The following is an 18,708-nucleotide window of genomic DNA, read 5'->3' on the forward strand; positions in this document are numbered from 1 at the left end:
AGAGAGAGTTTGGGCTGACACCAGCCCGGGAGCTGCCGAGCACCGGAGGGAGACGGTAGGACCTTCCGGATGAGCGCTGGGGCTGGGGACCAGCACAGAGCAGGGATCTTGTTTGTCTTCTGCTTCACAGTTCATGTGTTTTCCCATCACTTGAGAGATGCCGGGGAAGGAAAAACGGGGTCGTAGGGCAGCAGGTGAATTGTGTCTGCTCCGAGCGTGGGATGGAGGAAGCAGCCTTTGCTCGCCAGCCCCTTTGAGGAGGCTCGGTGGACCTTTGTGTGCTGCAAGGGTTGAACTGGGAGGGTAGGAAGGAAGCGGGAGGGTCAGAGCAGGAGCCGGTGGGGAAGGAGGAGGCATCTGGGGGGGATTCAGGGGCGGACTGGTGTCTGCAGAGGGGCGAAGCCGGGGTTCAAGAGCTGGCAGCGGGGCTGGCTGGGGAGGGACCCGCTGCCTGCTCTAGGGACAGACCCCTTGCAGAGCCCCTGCCCTGCTGCCGGCCCGTTCCCGGGTTGGGAACCGCTCCCCCCAGCCAGGGCTGACCCTGTCCCGGGCACCACCAGCCCCGCGGCGGGTCAGGATGGTGCTGGCCTGAAGCCCAGCCGCGCCGGGGGCCAGGGCGGCTGCGGAGCTGTGCATGCTCCTGCACCCTGGTGCCGTTTGCTCCCCCGCTCCGGAGACCGGGAACCGGGCTGGGACGTGTCGGAGCGAGACTGCAGGGCCAAAGGGGAGGTGGGAGGGCAGCCCTGCGGGTGCTCCCGTGGCCTCGGAAGCTGAAACGGGTCATTTGGGGAACACGATTGATAACAGCCTTTTCTGCGGCCTGCTCTCTGTCAGCGTTACGGGGGTGCAGAGGCAACGGGTGCTGGGGTGCAGTCCTCGGGCTGGTGGCACGGGCAGCGGGTGGTGGTGCGTACCTCCCGCGCCGCTCGTTAGAGACCGTGGCAGCAGTGGGGTAATGAGCGGCATTCGTGGGACATCCTGCTCTGTGCCCAAGCCGAGGGGGAGAGGTTTTCCTTTGCCTTTCTGTGGAGCGATGGTGGGATGCAGCTCCCCCAGCCTCTCCCGCAGTCAGACTTCACCACCCGAAGCGCTCTGGTCCCTGGAGCGGCCCCTCGCAGGCACAAGCCCTTCCAGAGCCCGGTTCCCCGCCGCGGGGCTGGGGAAAACGCTCTCGAGGGGGCTGTGCCCGTGAAACGGGGTGCAGGCAGTGCCACGGCAGCTGCGGGGGGTTGACCCAGGCTGGAGGCCAGGTGCCCCCCAAAGCCGCTCTGCCACCCCCCTCCTCAACTGGGCAGGGGAGAGAAAATCTAACGAGAGGCTGGTGGGTCGAGGTAAGGGCAGGGAGAGATCACTCGCCAGTTATCATCACGGGCAAAACAGCCTCAACTTAGAAAGCATTTCATCTAATTTCTTACCAAGCAAAATGGCGTAGAGCAATGAGAAATAAACCCAAATCTTAAACCGCCTCCCCCCACCCCTCCCTTCTTCCTGGGCTCGACTTCACCCCCAATTTCTCTCCCTCCTCCCCCCAGCGGCACAGGGGGACGGGGAATGGGGGTTGTGGTCAGTTCATCCCACGGTGTCTCTGCCGCTCCTTCCTCCTCAGGGGAGGACTCCTCACACTCCTCCCCTGCTCCAGCCTGGGGTCCCTCCCTCGGCAGACAGTCCTGCACCAACTTCTCCAACGTGAGTCTCTCCCACAGGCTGCAGTCCTTCACCAACTGCTCCAGCGTGGGTCCCTCCCACGGGGTGCAGACCTTCAGGAGCAGACTGCTCCAGCGTGGGTCCCCCACGGGGTCACAAGTCCTGCCAGCAAACCTGCTCTGGCGTGGGCTCCTCTCTCCACGGGGCCACAGGGGGACAGCCTGCCTCACCATGGTCTTCTCCACGGGCTGCAGGGGAATCTCTGCTCCGGCGCCTGGAGCACCTCCTGCCCCTCCTTCTGCACTGACCTGGGTGTCTGCAGAGTTTCTCACGTCTTCTCACTCCTCTCTCTGGCTGCAAAAGCTCCCACTACGTTTTTTTTCCTTCTTAACTCTGTTCCCCCAGAGGCACTGCCACCATCACTGGTGGGCTCGACCTTGGCCAGTGACAGGTCCTTCTTGGTGCCATCTGGCTTTGGCTCTGTCGGACATGGGGGAAGCTTCTGGCAGCTTCTCGCAGAAGCCACCCCTGTAGTGCCCCCCTCGCTACCAAAACCTGGCCACACAACCCAATACACAGCTCATGCTGCCCTCCTTCACTTCCAAGGAAGAAAGCGATCCCAAGTTACGCCATAAGAATGCTTGGTGGTCCTCTGCGTGCACTAACACAATTGCGTGGGGCTTCTTCCTTATCCTTGAAGAAATCTGAAGCCACGCTGGGACTTCAGAGTGTGCCAGGGTCCGGCTGGGCTGGAGGTAACGTTCTCCATCGCAGCCGTGCGGAGTTTTGGGCATCTGAGACTGAAAGAGGTTGGTAACGGGTCAACAGGCGAGAAGTTGGGAGGGGACGGAGCTGGGACCCGAGCGGACCATGCCGCACGGCATTGTGCTCAGCAATCAAAGCTGGGGGAAGGAGGAGGAAGGGGAGATGCTGGCGGCTGCGGCGTTTGCAGTTGGGCATCTGCCCGCCGATGGGAAGGAGTGAATAAACACCCCGCTTTGCTTTGCGGGCACGCGTGGCTTTCCTTTCCTGAGGAACTCTCCTTACCTCGACCCAGGAGGTTTTTTCTTGCTTCTCCTTTTCCACTTCTCTCCCCGTCCTGCTGGTGGGGGCTTAGTCGCTGGAGCGAGCCAGCCCCGGCGGTGTTTCTCCCCGTCTCTTCAGGGCTTGAGCTTCACCCACAGCAGCAGATGTGCGATTGTCGTGGTTTAACCCTGTCGTGGTTAAACCCGGCCGGCAGCTAAAACAACCACACAGCCATTTGCTCACCTACCCCCACCCCCGCCAGTGGGATGGGGGAGAGAATTGGAAAGGAAAAAAACCCCCAAACTTGTGGGATGAGATAAAGAGAGTTTAGTAGGACGGAAAAAAAAATAAATATACCAAACACGTGATGCACAGCACAATTTCTCACCACCTGAAGCCAATGCTCAGCTAGTTCCCAAGCTGTCCCGCCTCCCCGCCAACCCCCCAGTTATATCTGGAGCATGACATCATATGGTATGGAATATCCCTTGGGCAGGGGGGTCAGCTCTCCTGGCCGTGTCCCCTCCCAGCTTCTTGGGCACCTCCTTGCTGGCAGGGCACGGGAAGCTGACAAGTCCTTGACTTAGCACAAGCCTTACTGAGCAACAGCTAAACCGTCAGCGTGTTACCAACGTTATTCCCAGCCTAAATCCGAACCACAGCACTATACCCGCTGCTAGGAAGGACATTAACTCTCCCCCAGCAGGTAGTCGGGTACTGGGGGAGGATCTCTGTGCTGGGGGATCCTTTTAAAATTACATTCAGATTGAGCTTTGACTTCATGGCCAGGCTTGGTCTGCCTCCCCGTGATGCTGTTGTGGTGTAAGGCATTACAGTCCTGTCCCAAGGCACCTTCTGGGCACCTTTTGCTGCGTGCAGAAGAGACTTCAAGCAGGAGATGGGTACCTTGCAAACCGTCCCTGGGCTAACGTACACCATGAGTACGTGGGTTTAGGTCCCAGGTGAAACCCTTGTCTGGTCACCACCCCAAATGCCCTGACGAGTCTTTGCTGGCCGGGCAGTCATCAGTGGTGGAGAAGGGACGGCCTCCACTGCCCCCTGGCATGAATCCTCCGTGGTGATGGGTTGCCATCTCCTGACTGTCTGGTCTTCTCCTTTAGGGTTTTGGGCCTTTCCTTCCTGCTGTTTGTCCTCCTGAATTCTTGAGGTGGTCCCCATCTTCTTCTTAACACCCCAGGCTTGTCTACCGTGTGACGGTGTGCTGTCTCAGCTGAGCTGGGGACCTTGGCTGCCTGCGTCCTCGGGAAAGCCAAGCATCTGACCAAAAGGAGCATCTGCTGTGAGGTGAGATGAATCAGACCCCACATCCATTGAGCATAGTGCCTGAATCTTCACTGACTTTAAAGGCAAAGCTGACACTAAAGGCTCTGAAAGGGTTTGAGAGCCCAGTCACAAGCACCGTGGATCAATACCTGTGTTGGTAAGAGTCTTGTGTCGTTGGTGGGACAAAACCTGAATGCGCGGGAAGGTTTTGTGCACTGAATAAATCTCTTTGGTACCCAACTGAATTGAGACAGAGACAATTGTCAGGTTTGGATGACAGTGTTTAAAAAAAAAAAAAAAAAGGGTGTAAAGGCACATGGACAGTGAGAGCGTCAGCTCCATTGAAGTTACCAGTCAAGGACCTTTCCCATGTAGATGGGATAATCAATGACAGGGGAAACGATAAACAAAACCACACAAACTGGAAAGACAGGGGGTCCCGGAGACAATGCCAGAGACCCAAAGTCTCCAGTCACTAATGATGGGCCAACAGGATGCTCCAGGTGCAGCTCTGGACAGGGACAACCTGGAGTTTTCCCATCCACCAGAGAGAAGCAGCTCCTGGGGTGAACGGGCGTGAGCAGGGCGAGTGAGGGGCTCTGTGCCGGCCGCTGGAGAGGGACCACAGGTCACAGCCCGTGTGCTCGGTGCTCCGTGTTCAGGGTGAGCGTGTCCTGTGAGTGTGGGGTGTCCGTGAGATGAGTGTGTGAGCGCGTGCCTCTGTTTGCTGGTGAGCACCGAGCTGGACCAGCCAGCGAGCAGGAGACGCGTGGGGCTGGTAAGAGGGTGCAGGAATGCCCGCGGCTGTCTGTATGTATGGATTTATGAGTCCTGTTTGGTATACGTGGGTGCTGTTGAAGGCAGCACCTTGTCCATGGCGGTTGTGTGGCCACATCAGAGTGAGGGTGTGTGGTGTCTCTCGGATGCACACTCAGCTTCAGGGTTGAACCTGCAAATGAGAAAGCAGCGGGCACATCCATGTCCTGGATGGAGACCCTCTGGGTCTTGGGGTGTCCCAGGCTGGGCTCCTGCAGCCAGGTAGGAGGAATCCAGCAGCTGCTGGACAGCCCTCTTCTAAGAGGCCATGGCTTCTGATAACATACCTTAAATAAAGTCTGTTTTCCTCTTCCACAGGGATGGATTCCCAGGAGAACATACTAGAGGATGATGAAAAGGCACAACTTGCTAAAAAACTACTGGCAGAAGCATGTGAGAAGGAAGGATTGGATGGTGGATACTGGCTCCCCCAACTGTCGGAGACACTGGGAGTCAAGTCCAGAGAAGCCCTGAAACATCTGCAATATGAAGACTACCTTAAGCTGGAGTGCAAAGTACGGTACGCCTGGGAAAAAAGGGCGCTCCGAAAACTCCTGGAACTAACAGACAACAAAGAAACTTTTGAGGACCTGCAGAAGCAGCGCTTGGAGATGACAAAGCAGAGACAAGAAGTGGCCAAGCTAGCCCTGGAAGAGCTGCAAAAAATGCACAAAAGCCACAGCCACAACAAGGATGATATAAAACAGAAAGAGGAGGCTCTGTGGCAAGCCATGGAGATTCCCAAAGAGTACTGGGCACCACCACCAGAGAAGTCATTGGTGCATGTGCTGGAGAGCATCCAGAAGCGCCTGGAGCAGCAGGAGCTGTCAGTGGGCAGGGGTGAGAACGTCCCCGACTCGGAGGTCCTGAGGCGGGCGTCGGGGGGGCTGGCCCTGCAGGGCATTTACAGAACCAGCAGCCTTGCAGATGTGCTGGCAAAGCGAGATCAGCTCATCAGGGTTCCCGATGGATTCAAGCTCGCTGGTCCAGAGCAAGGGTCGCTGCTTGAGAGGAAGGAGTTCTCCTCCTCTGCAGCAGAAGCCACTTTCACCAAGTCCATGGAGCAGCTGGGGTTCAGCATCAGCGTTTCTGCCAAAGCCGGGTTCTGGGGGTTTAATGTTGAAGCTGGTGTAGATTACAGAAGCTCCTCGCGGTCGGAGAGCACCCACCAGTCCCGCTCTGAGAAGAGCTACATTTGCACCACCAAGTACCAGTACATCCCTCTGGCCTCCTGCTACTTCCAAAAGCATCAGCTTCGCCTCTCGGATGCGGCCCTGTGGGAGCTGCAAGAGATCGAGCATCTTCTGAGCATCACTGAGGAAGCAGACAGGCCCAACATGCTGAAGAGCAGGTGTGCGAGCTTCTTCAACAGGTTTGGGTCCCACGTAAACCAGGGTCCCCTCCACTTTGGGGGGATATTCTGGTGGAAAGCATCTACGGAAGGATTCAGAGCTGAGCAGCGGGAAGAGATGAAGCGACAAGCGTCTGAAGCGCTGAACTGCTACATTGGGGCCAGCTTCAGGGGCTTTGGTGTCAGCGTGGGAGTGGACGTGGACGTTTCAAAATCCAGCTCACAGGCTTCTTTTCAGGGAAGAGATGGAAAGAGTGCCCACACAGCAGTTCAGGTCTACGTGACCAACACAGGGGGCCCATCAGAGACGGATTCTCTTCCTCAGTGGAAACTGGGGCTTGTAAGTAATAACACAACCTGGTGTGTTATCGACCGAGGCTTTCAGCTGATCCCAGTGTGGGATATAATCCTGTTCAATCACGTCAGTGATTTTAAGTCCATCTATCAAATGAGCAGCAGCCTCAGGGCTGCGTATGAAGCGCTAACGAATCAAAGCGTTGGCACCATGTTTGGAGAGGAACTGGTCAGTGCGGTGGAAGAGGCCAAAGCTTTCATGGAGTGCGTGAAGGCCTGGGAGGCGACGGCGGATGAAAGAAAACTGCTCACCCTGATAGATTTCAAACAGAATCTGAATGAAAAAACCAAAAACCATAGCGTCTGGATCAACATATGCCTGTCGGACAAAGCACTGCAGGAGTTCCTGGTGAATACCGTTCTGTTTTGCATGAGGTCACCTCCGGAAAACACCACCTATATCAAGTCTCTGTTGAGGTGCCTCCTGGATCCTCATGTCTATTCTGTCAAGGACTTCCCCAGGTCTTCCTTCATTATGCAGTGGATCTTCCATACTGAGCACATGCTTCCCGAAACTCCCAATGTTTCCGAGCTTGAAGATCTCACCAAGACACTGCTGCAAATGAAGGAGTACATCCAGGAAGTCACCTATGCACCAGAAACCTCTGCATCTGCCATTCATGAAGCAAAGATAAAAGCCACCTTGACTACAAGCCTAGCTGTTTACTCCTTACTCCAGTTTCTCCAGGAAAGGGCGCAGAAAGACATAGAACTGTTGGTGCTCTTAATTACAACCAGCACGGGATACCAGGTGGAAAGCAGCACTTTTCAGTACCTCCTTGGATGGCCAGAAATTAACTTCATGATAAATGAAATGCAAATGAGACATAAGGACTATCTGAATCTGAAGGAGCAAGAAGTTTACAGTGCCCAGGCCTTCCTGCTGCTGACGGGCCTAACTGTAACGCCCGAATATAGAGAGGTGTCCCCTGAGCAGAAGAATGAGCGTTTAGTTTTCATGGAAGATCAGATGAAAAGCTTATGGTCCGCAGAGATAAAAACTCTCCTCGAAAAGCACAGAGCATTCAAAGACTGGGAGATGCTGGAAAGTGACTTGCGTGCCTTCATCAGTGGGCGCTTGGAGGACACATGCGACGATCTGAAGAAAAACAGTATAATCAAAGACATGGAAGACACTTTTCAAAGAATGGAGCCTTCCAGTCAGTCCCAACCCAAATCAGATGGCGGCGAATCCAGAGCAAATCAAGCCATTGCAAACCAAGATTTCCTCCACTTACTTACACGCCTTGGACTAGAAAGTCACTATCCAAGAAAAATGGGGACGGAAGATTTCCACATCATATATAAGACATCTGTACATGACAGCCAGCCCAGCAAGGACAATGAACTACCTTTTTACTTCTTGCAAAAGCTATTGACTGTGGATTATCGGGTGAGGTACCTGACTTGCAAGGATGAGAGCAACCCAGGACTCGCACCCGTGCCAAAAATCACACCGCAAGAGCATGAACCCTCGGATTCCTTTGATGACTTTTTCGCTGATTTGGAGGAAGAAGCCCCTGAATGTGCAACCAGGGAGAGTCGTGTGCACCCCATGGACCTCCAGATGGCAATTTTTCATTGCGCTGACGACTTCATGAGACAGTACATCTCAACAAAGCTTGCTTTCTGCCAATTTGCGCTACCTCTCCTGGTACCCAACCCGTGCACTTCACAGATAGAGTTTCCCCTCTGGTCCCTCAGCCAAATAAAAAAGAGCTGGAAAGGGGCTGCGAAGTCAGGAAGGGAGGTCAGAATTAACAGTTACAAAAACAAACTCATTTATCAGGCAGAGACACCCATCGTGTCCTTCATACGGATCGGCAGTTCTCCCTCCTCTTCCAAGTCTCAGATCCTGAATGCTCTGCTGAGCAAACAAAAACACGACACTTTTTTCCACCGACATTGCAAAGGCAGCACCAAAAACTGTCTGCTGATGAAAGGTGTTGTGGAGATCTCCTGGTACTGTCCCCAGGGTAGCGACGACGACAGCTTTGACTGCTGTGTGGCTTTCTGTAACCTGCACGGAGATGCAAGGGATCATGAAGAACAGCTGCAGTTTCTACAGGAGATATCTGCTGTGAACGTGGCTCTCGTAGCCGAGTCTGATCAGAGTGACAAGAAAGGGATGGAAATTTTACGTGACCTGTGGCAGTCGCAAAAGCCTCTGGTTTGTCTTTTCACTGAAAAAGAGAACGTTTCAGCTGGCCGATCTAGCCAAAACATAAGAATAGGTATCAAGAACAGAAACGAAGCAGAACTGATGGGTGAGCTGACAGGAACAATCAGGGATCTCCTAGAAGGGTCTAACACGCTTTTCAGCCTTGACGCCTGCCTGGACAAAGCTCGCAAGCACGGATTCTTAGTCGATGAAGATACAGATGCGTGTGTGACAGCCAAAGAAAAGGCACAGGCAGTGGTGAAGCTTCTGAAGAAAGAGAAGTTGTCTGAGATCAAATCCCAGCTACTGCCTCTTCAAGGAAAGCTGTGGTCCACATGGTGCAAAAAGGACAAAGAACTCACTCGCTTGGAGGAAAAGAGGAACAAGAGCATAGAGCATCATCGGAGCCAAATTGAATCAGAGAAGTCGACAATAAGAAGGAAGCAACTGGAGAAAGCGTTCCCCCTCAATCAGCTGATGAAATCAGTCCTCAGTTTTCTCCAGTCACAGCCAGCAGATACCAAGAAATACTTCCTGCAGTGGATGAAGGTCTTTATGGATGACCTGACCTCCGATCGCCTTGACGAACTGAAGAGACAGTATCACCAGTTATGGTCTCAAATCCTGGCAATAAAGAAAAGCAATGAAAAAAGCAATCTGAAACCTCTGTTGCTGCGTAAGTTAGATGCCCTCTCCAACGAAATCAATGATTCGTCCATTGGCCTTGAGCATATTTTGAGAGAGGTAGGGCAGATTTATGAAGCTCTGGAATCAATGAACTCAAAGGAGATATGTTTTGTCAAACTACCTGAAATTGCAGCTGATCTGATGGTTTCAGGGTATCCCATTGAGCTGATGGATGGCGATGCTTCTTACGTACCGTTACGATGGGTTGGCGCAATCTTTGACAGATTAATTGTGAAGCTAGGGGACAAACGAGTATTTGTTCTCTCAGTGCTTGGCATCCAGAGCACAGGGAAGTCAACCCTGTTGAATGCCATGTTTGGTCTTCAGTTTAATGTCAGTGCGGGGAGATGCACCCGGGGAGCGTTCATGCAGCTAATTAAAGTGGACAAGAAGCTGCAACAGGACTTGGGCTTTGATTACATGCTTGTTGTTGACACAGAGGGACTTCGTGCCATAGAGATGGCCAATAAACAGTCCCTTAATCACGACAACGAGCTGGCCACCTTTGTCATTGGCATCGGCAACATGACTCTGATCAATATCTTTGGAGAAAATCCTTCAGAAATGCAAGATGTCCTTCAGATTGCTGTGCAGGCTTTTCTGAGGATGAAGCAAGTCAATCTTTCTCCAAGCTGCCTGTTTGTGCACCAAAACGTGGGCGAAATAACTGCCAAGGAACAGAACATGGAAGGACAAAGACGTCTGCAGGAAAAGCTGGATGAAATGACCGTGACAGCTGCCCAGCAGGAATTCTGTGACGTCTCCTGCTTCAGTGACGTCATCCGCTTTGACGTCAACACCCACATTCATTACTTTGCTCACCTGTGGGAAGGAAACCCCCCGATGGCACCGCCCAACCCCACCTACAGCCGCAACGTCCAGGAATTAAAGAGCAAAATTCTCCAAGCTGCCAAGAAGGAGTCGCAGGGCAGTGTTTTGAGGCTCTCGAGCTTGAAAGTTCGTATTAGTGACCTCTGGAATGCTTTGCTGAATGAAAACTTCATTTTCAGCTTCAAGAATTCAGTGGAGATTGCTGCGTACAAGAAACTGGAAACTGCATTTAGCCAGTGGACCTGGCAGCTGAGGAGTCACATCTTGGACTTGCAAATGAAACTGGACAATAAAATTCGGAATGGGGACTTGCAGAAGGTCACCACAGAACACCTTGAAAAATTAGTGCAAGGGACAAGTGATGCCATCAGGAGAGAGATGGAAAAGTATTTCACTGGACACAGAGACTGTGAGATACTGATCCAGTGGAAAGGCAGCACGGAACTGAAGCTGAAAGAACTAAAAGAATCTCTTCTTCTTGAAACTAGAAAGAAGTGTGAGAATCTTATCGAACTAAAGAAGAACCAGTGTAAACTGGATGAAAGGAAGTCAGAGTATGAAAACGAGCTCCTGAAAAGGAGCAGGGAGCTAGGTCTGTCTCTAAAAGGCCAGAGTCTAAGTGAAAGAGAACTGAGAGACAACTTTATTTCTCTCTGGACAACCTGGATTACTGAAGTCTCCTCTGCTGCTCCCCCTCCGGAACAGGTTGATATCGATGTGGAAATAGAAGATGTCCTTCTAGAGCACTTCAAGGAGCCTAACTTACATGCACGAATCAGGACATTTCCCAAACACGGAGCATTTTCTGTTGACTTAAAGAAACATGTCAGTAAGAAAAAAAAAGGTTGGCTACCCTCTTGGACTATGAATTTTGATCATGCTGAGGTGAGCAACATAGAACGCATTACAGATAACATCATAGAGTGTGTGAAGGCAAACATTGATAAGAAGGAAAGGGAGAAAAGGGATTACAGTCGAAGTTTTATTCATGAAATACTAAATGAAGTACGGAAAGGTGTGAAATCGGTCCCTAGCAATGCCAAATACAGTTTTAATAAAGACTACAGCATAGATTTATCACTGCATCTGTGCAGAAGGGCAGCAGAAAGGTTTAAAGCCATGCACACAGCATTCAAAAAAGCAAATGATCCAACCATCTACCTGGAGAACAAGAGAGAAGATTTCTTTAAGTGTTTCCAGATTTCCTGCCAGGGAGCCACTTCTATCACAACATTTGCTGTTTTCCTGTGTGACAAGATTGCCCCAGCTCTACATGAGGCGGTCTATGAGAGGACAGCTCTTGCCATAGCTCGAGACATAAAGGGTAAATTCCCAGATTTCAATGGCAGTAGAGCCTCTCTGGAAGTTTGCATACTGAGATACCTGGCAGAAGAAGAAAATTTTGAGAATTTCAAGCAGTACCTCAAACACCCACGAGACTTTTTACAGAGATACATTGAGACACGTGTTGAGACGTACTGTTTAGATGGGAACAGGAGGCTGGAGAAGTTTTTAGATGACTCCCTTACTCACTGCTATGAGTGCATCCAGTCAGCTGTTTTTACATCCACCAGGATTGTCAAAGACAGAAAAGACAGAAATGACAAAATCTCTCTTTGGCTGGATGAATTTTGCAGCGCTCTTGGAGAGGTGCTAAGCTTGCCCAGGATGGAGCTGAAGGGCATTGAGCATCAGGAGATAACAGACATAGAGTTCCTGAATAATGCCATGACGGAAGCACTGGCTCCCCTGAAAGATCACCTCAGGGAAGAGTTCGCTAGTGCCAATATGAGATCATTTGAAAGGCAGCCTCACACAATCCTGGCCGAGCACTTTGCAGGGTGCTGGGAGCAGTGTCCCTTTTGTGGGGCTGTTTGCACAAACACCATGCCGAATCACGATGGAGACCATCAGGTTGTCTACCATCGTCCGGAAGGTTTGACGGGATACAGGTGGCGTTATACAGACGATCTGATCATTGATATTTGTTCTAGTAGCGTTGCAAGTGACTGTAGATTCGGGATTGGTCAAGACACATGGATCCCCTACAAGAAATACCGGGATGCAGGATCTCCATATAACACTTGGAAAATTACTCCTGATCCATCCATGCAAGTGTACTGGAAATGGTTTGTGTGTCATTTCAGGTCAGAGATAGAAACATGGCACAACGGGAAATTTCAAGGCAAAGGAGAAATCCCTGCTTCGTGGCACAATATTAAAAAGCAGGAAGCACTTGATGAACTGAAGGCGCTTTAGGCCAAGTCGATATGAAGGAAGAACCGCAACTGCTTTGCATTTTAGAACAGCATAGTACAAATCTGTCTGCAAAATATTGTTGTAATGACCACGACCTCAAGCCACATGAAGAAAATGGGATCTAACTGCTTACGAAGTTGGGTGAAATAAGGTGTGCTACTCCTGCCATCGCTCAGAAATTCCCTTGCTTCACGATAAACTCAGAATCCTCTTCCCTTCTTGCCATAAACATTTGCATCCGTTTGGTCTTAGAGCAAAAAACCAAAAACATTCCTGCAGTCATATGGCCAAGATTAAGACCAAGCGCCAGATGAAGAGCAAAGGCAGCATTAGAAAGGAATGATTTTATCAGCTACTATGAGACAGTAAGTGACAGTGGCAAAAAAATAGTTTTCCTGCAGCAAGCACTTGCCACCCTGTAACAAAAGGGCTGTGGGATCCGACAGCTCAACACTGGCTGCAAGCTCTGCTGCTTTGCTTTTCGGGATTACCCTTCACTACTTCTTGTTGTTGTTGTTGTTGTTGTTGTTGTTGTTGTTGTTATTATTATTATCCTCCTTCCCTTCTTGTTCAACATCTTCATCACTGACCTGGAACAGGGGACAGAGTGTGCCCTCAGCACGTTTGCTGGCGATCCCAAACTGGGAGGAGAGGCCGACAGAGCAGGAGGCTGCGCTGCCATTCAGCCAGACCTGGACAGGCTGGAGAGTTGGGCGGAGAGGAACCCAATGGAATCCAACAAGGGCAAGTGGAGGGTCCTGCACCCAGGGAGGAATAACCCCAGCACCAGGACAGGGTGGGGGTGACCTGCTGGGAAGCAGCGCTGCGGAGAAGGGCCTGGACGTCCTGGTGGACAACAAGCTCTCCATGACCAGCAGTGTGCCCTCGTGGCCAAGGCACGGAGAAGAGCATGGCCAGCAGGTCGAGGGAGGTTCTCCTCCCCCTCTGCTCTGCCCTGCTGAGGCCACATCTGGAGTTGTGTGTCCAGTGCTGGGCTGCCCAGTTCCAGACAGACTGGGAACTACTGGGGAGAGTCCAGCAGAGGGCTACGAGGACGAATTATGTATCTTTGCAGCTTCCTCAGCAGCGTGTGACATTGGTGTTCATGCTGTCGGGACAGGCTGGCGGCAACGGAGCCATGGTCTGGAGAACGTGACCACCAGTGAGGTGGTTGGTGCTTTTTGCCACGCAGTTCCTGCAATGCCGCTTGAAACCCAAGGACCAAACCCTCCTGGAGAGCTGGTCAAAGTGGTGATTCACTGTAATCCCTTGTAGTCTTTGCTAAAAACTAATAAACTAATAAACTAAACGAGTTGGTCTCTGCATCCTTTATCTCCAGGTGGGCCACAGTTGTGTGTGACTTCAGCGTTTGTGCTGTGAAGACAGGAAGGTGGCAGCTGGGCGAGGGTCTGTGTAAGGGTGTGTGTGTCTGCTCCTTTCAGGGTGTCTGGTCAAGGACCTTCTCCAGTGCCTCAAGGGACAGTAAGAAGGGGAGGAAGCCATAAACAGGAACAGCCAGTTAAACACATCTGACCTACAAATGATAAGGGAGGCAGTGGTGGGGACCACACTAATTGATGAGTGAGAGGGTGGGAAGGTTTATTCCAGCGACGTTATCTGATCGGGGAGGTGGTCAGCTGGGAAACTAAGGGAAAAAGGGGGAACCAAACCCAAAAATATACCAAGACACAGACCTGACAGAACAGACATGGAGACAACGGCAGGAAACAAACCTTGCCAGTGTGAGCGTGCGCTGCAAGGACTAAGGGCCGGTTATTGGTGAGACCTGTGCGGGGATTTGGGGCCAGTTACTGGGGTCAGACTGGGCGTGTAGGTGGCCCTGACCCATCGTGTCAGCCACTGGAGTGAGTGGGGGTCTTTAACCTCCAGCCACTGGGGTGGGAATGGTGCGTGTCCTGAAAATGAACTACCTGGGGGAACAGTGTGAAGGTGGGTGAGGGGCTGAGCACCTGCAGCTGGAGCAGGACCGTGCGTCACAGCCCACGTGCCTCGTGCCAGCTGCTGGGCAGGGAGCAAGTGTCTGTATCCCAGCCCGGGTGTGCGTGGAGCGTGTGTGTGAATTCACCACCAAACTTCAAGCCGGACCAGCTGGTGAGTGGGGTGGCCTCAGGCTCGGCCGGGGTATCAGGCGGGTGGAGGGTCTGTGCCGGTACCTTTGTGCCGTGTGCCTGAAGCACTCTTCCAGGGTTTTTTTCTCCCACGTGTACTGTGCATTGCTTGCAAGCTTTAGGTAATCTTCATCTTTCAGATGTCTCAAGGCCTGTGTGCCAGTAACACCAACTCCTTCTCCAGTCCAGGGAGGCAGTCCTCCTTTCAGTGTGTCTGCCAGTCCGCCCTCAGAGGGATCGTCTGGCACATCCTTCCTTGCAGGCGTTGCTGTGGGAAGGAATGCAAAGATGCCTTCAAGTCACACAGGGATGCAGCAGCTCTCGCTGTCTGCAAGGTTTGTAATTAATGTTCTCAGTGACTCTCTGAGAAGAGGCCGTTAGGGAAGGCAAAAGGCCTGACGATGGTGGGATGTGACTGTAAAGCTGACCAGGGACTGTCCGGCGGGGTGGGAAAGATGGGGGCTGGAGAGGGCAGGCGACCGGGGCCGGGGGAAGGCCGGGATGGTGCTGGAAGTGGAGATCTCTTGGGGAAGGGGAATGGGGGCTGCACACAGGGAGGGGGGCCGGGAAGGACAGAGCGGGGAGGGTGAGAACAGTTGCCCCTTCCCCACGGGACCCCCAACAGAGCCCTGGCCCCCCCCCGCCTGTCCCTGGAGCCGGTGGGACACGGGCAGGCTCCCCGCCTGGGACCCGCCAGCCCAAGCTGCATTGGGAAGCTCCCTCTGCTCTGGGCCCCTTGCACCACCGTTCTCTTCCACTTTTCTTTAAGGGAAAACCGATAAAACTGCAGCGAGACGCAGGGGGTCGGCAGCCGCGGGGAGAGCCGGGCCGCGCGGGTTCGGCAGTGCCTGGTCTCCTCAGGGACAGCCGGCCTCCCTCGCCTCCGCGGGCGCCCCTGGCCCGCCCTCCTCTGCCCTTGCGGCGAGGTCCACCCCGGCGGGACCTCCCCGGCTCTTTATTTCTTTATTTCTGCCCCCAAAAGAGCCTTTTTAGAGGCGGTAGTGCCAGCGGGAAACGTTCCGTCAGCTGGGGGCGGGGGGGGGCGGGGCGCTCCCCTGAGAGCGCGGCGTCCTCCCGCCCGAGAGGCGGCGCCCTCCGGCAGCCGGGCCCCTGGCCTGGCCGTGGGGCGTGGCGCGTGACGTCACGGCCACGCCGGGTGGGCCGATGCGGCGGCGAGAGGCGGGCTACGGCGGCCGGCGGGGGCCTGGGCGGGCGCGGAGCGGCGGGGCCGGGCCGGGCAGCGGGCTGCCATGGAGTACGTGACCGCCGAGCAGCTGGCCGGCTTCGGCAAGTACAAGGTACCGGCGCGCCGAGCGGGACGCGGGGGTCGGGGTGTGCTGGTGCTGGTGCTGGCGCTGGTGCTGGTCGGGGCCCGGCCGTGGGGCGCCTCGGGGCCTGTCGGTGTGAGGGGGTGTCGGGGCGGGGGGGCTCGGGGGACGCCGTTTGGGAGGGAGCTACACCGGGGGGGTTAGGTGCCGTGGGGCCCGGAGCTGAGGGGAACCCCCCGTGCCGTGCCGTGCCGTGGCGGGGCGGCGGGGGCTGCCGTAGGTGGTGGCCCCGTGGAGGCCGGTTCGGTGGGGGGGCGGGGGGCAGCCGCAGCGGGGCCCGGTGCCGTGGAGGGGGGGGTGGGTGCGGTGGAAGGGCTGTACGAAGCGTGTGTCCCCCCGGTGCCCCGCCACGGCGGCGGTGAGGTCCGGGTGGGTGCTCGGCTCCGTGCAGGGTCCCCCGTCCCGCCGCACGGGCTGTTCCCGGGTGGGCCGTGCAGTGGGGGCCGGGCAATGCGGTGTAACAACGCGCTTTTCCCCTGTCCTTCCCGCCCTGTCCCCCCGGGCTGTTTCACGGTGGGGGGTGCTGGGTGCAGCGAGGACCAGCGCAGTGAAGGTGTGACCGTGTGAGACGTGGGACCCCTCCTTGGGGGGGACGACAGGGGGACCGTCATGTGCCCTGCAGGGAGTTAAGGGGTGTCCGCCTGCAAACGGGGCACCCCCAGCCCGTTTCCCAGTGAAGCTAAAAGGTTTCACCTCACCTTCTCCTTTGCTTTGCTCTTGTCCTAGGATCCACCACGTCGGGCCACGTTGCAGTCATCCTTCCAGGGTGGTTCATGGGTTGTCATTTAAGTGTGCAGGACGGTCAGGACGAGTCTGATGCGTTCAGGGAGCGAAGCAGGTGACGTGCTGTCTTGGACAGCTGGGCGAGGCTGTGTGCGCGGGTCTGATCTCCTCCTGGAGCAGTCTGGGGGGGCAGGAGTGGTCAGGGCTTGCTCACATTCTCCTTTGCACGCTCAGAGCTGATCAGGTGGAGATAAATGGACTTGGTAGAGCGAGTTTGACCAATGTGACAGGTTGCACGAGGTTCCCCGTGGAAGATAGATTGTGTGTGGAATTGTCAGTAAACTTTAAGCGTGTTTAGAAAGGCCGTGAAAGAGAGTGATTTTGTGTGGGTGCTGCAAAAAGGTAAGCAAAGCCGCTCAGCTTTGAGCCAGGCCTCCTGAAGTGACTGATTTTGCTTCTGCGAAGACAAGGCTTTTGCTGAAAGAGGGGGACTGTCGTGCGTTCAGCCTGTTTCTGGTAGTGCCTGGAGGGATTGTGGTGTTGCTGCCTTCCCTCTCAGTACTCGTGCGGTGGGAAGGGGGTCTCCACCCTTGACGTGGTTTAGGCCCAGCCCATAGCTGAGCGCCACGTGGTCGCTCGCTCACCCCTCCCCTGGCGGGATGGTGCGTTGGGTTTGTGTGGCCAGGCTTTGGTAGCAGGGGGGCTACAGGAGTGGCTTCTGTGAGAAGCTGCCAGAAGCTTCCCCTGTGTCTGATAGAGCCAATGCCAGCCGGCTCCAAGACAGTCCTGCCGCTGGCCAAGGCCAAGCCAATCAGCGCCTCTGTGATAACATATTTAAGAAAGAGGAAAAACAGTCAGAGAGAGCTTTTGCAGCTGGAGAGAGGAGCGAGAAGGTGTAAGAAACTCTGGAGACACCCAGGTCAGTGCAGAAGGAGGGGCAGGAGGTGCTCCAGGTGCCGGAGCAGAGATTCCCCTGCAGCCCGTGGTGAAGACCATGGTGAGGCAGGCTGTCCCCCTGCAGCCCCTGGAGGAAGGATGAGGAGGTGAAGAGATCCCACCTGTAGCCTGTGGAGGACCAACGGTGGAGCAGGTGGAGGCACCTGAAGGAGGCTGTGACCCCGTGGGAAGCCCACGCTGGAGCAAGCTCCTGGCAGGACCTGTGGCCCCGTGGAGAGGGGAGCCCACGCCAGGGCAGGTTTGCTGACAGGACTTGTGACCCCGTGGGGGACCCACGCTGGAGCAGTCTTCTCCTGAAGGTCTGCACCCCATGGGGGAGACCCACGCTGGAGCAGTTGGTGAAGGACTGTAGCTTGTGGGAGAGACTCACGTTGGAGAAGGTCGTGAAGGACTGTCTCCCGTGGGAGGGACCCCACACTGGAGCAGGGGAACGATGAGAGGAGTCCTCCCCCTGAGGATGAAGAAGCGGCAGAAACACCGTGTGATGAACTGACCGTAACCCCCATTCCCCGTCCCCCTGTGCCGCTGAGGGGGGAGGAGGTTGAAGCCAGGAGTGAAGTTGAGCCCGGGAAGATGGGAGGGATGGGGGGTGGTGTTTTAAGATTTGATTTTATTTCTCATTCCTCTATGCTGTTTTACCTAGTAATAAATGAGATGAATTCCCTCTCTAAGTTTGGTCTGTTTTGCTCGTGACGATAATTAGTGAGTGATCTCTCCCTGTCCTTATCTCGACCCATAAGCTTTTCGTTGTACTTTTTCTCCCCTGTCTAATGAAGGAGGGGAGTGACAGAGCGGCTCTGGTGGGCACCTGGCCCCCAGCCAGGGTCAGCCCACCACAGATGGGGAGGAGAAGGGAAAGACAACGGCAAAGCCTCGAGGGTTGGGATAAGGGCAGTTTACTGGGACAGCAAGGGAGAGGGAAAACAATCAACAACAGTGCTGATAACAGATATTCACAATGGGTGATAACAGAGAACAATTTACCGATCCAACGATCAATGGACCAGACAGACGGACCAGACACTCAGCCTGTCCCAGAACTGCGGAAACCTCCCAGAACTGCAGAAATCGCGTCGCTCCCCTGCCCGACTAGCCCCCTTTTATGGTGAGCATGACTTCACACGGTATGGAATAGCCCCCGGCCAGCTTGGGTCACCT

At 54.5% G+C, this 18,708-nt stretch overlaps 1 protein-coding gene across 1 annotated transcript; it reads left to right on the top strand.

Annotated features, from left to right (window-relative positions):
- LOC142601387 (interferon-induced very large GTPase 1-like) lies at window positions 1–12,818 on the top strand. Its single transcript, XM_075750231.1, has 2 exons — window positions 1–55; window positions 5,089–12,818. Exon 2 carries the CDS (start codon window positions 5,091–5,093, stop codon window positions 12,411–12,413), a length of 7,323 nt encoding a protein of 2,440 aa, XP_075606346.1. The 5' UTR covers window positions 1–55; window positions 5,089–5,090; the 3' UTR covers window positions 12,414–12,818.
- The last annotated feature ends 5,890 nt before the right edge of the window (window positions 12,819–18,708 follow it).

Source organism: Balearica regulorum, chromosome 3, assembly GCF_011004875.1.
Source record: "Balearica regulorum gibbericeps isolate bBalReg1 chromosome 3, bBalReg1.pri, whole genome shotgun sequence".
Taxonomy (NCBI): domain Eukaryota; kingdom Metazoa; phylum Chordata; class Aves; order Gruiformes; family Gruidae; genus Balearica; species Balearica regulorum.

Bases quoted from the DNA above. Each gene is read 5' to 3' on its own strand.
- LOC142601387 (XM_075750231.1), top strand. From the start codon at position 5,091: ATGGATTCCCAGGAGAACATACTAGAGGATGATGAAAAGGCACAACTT.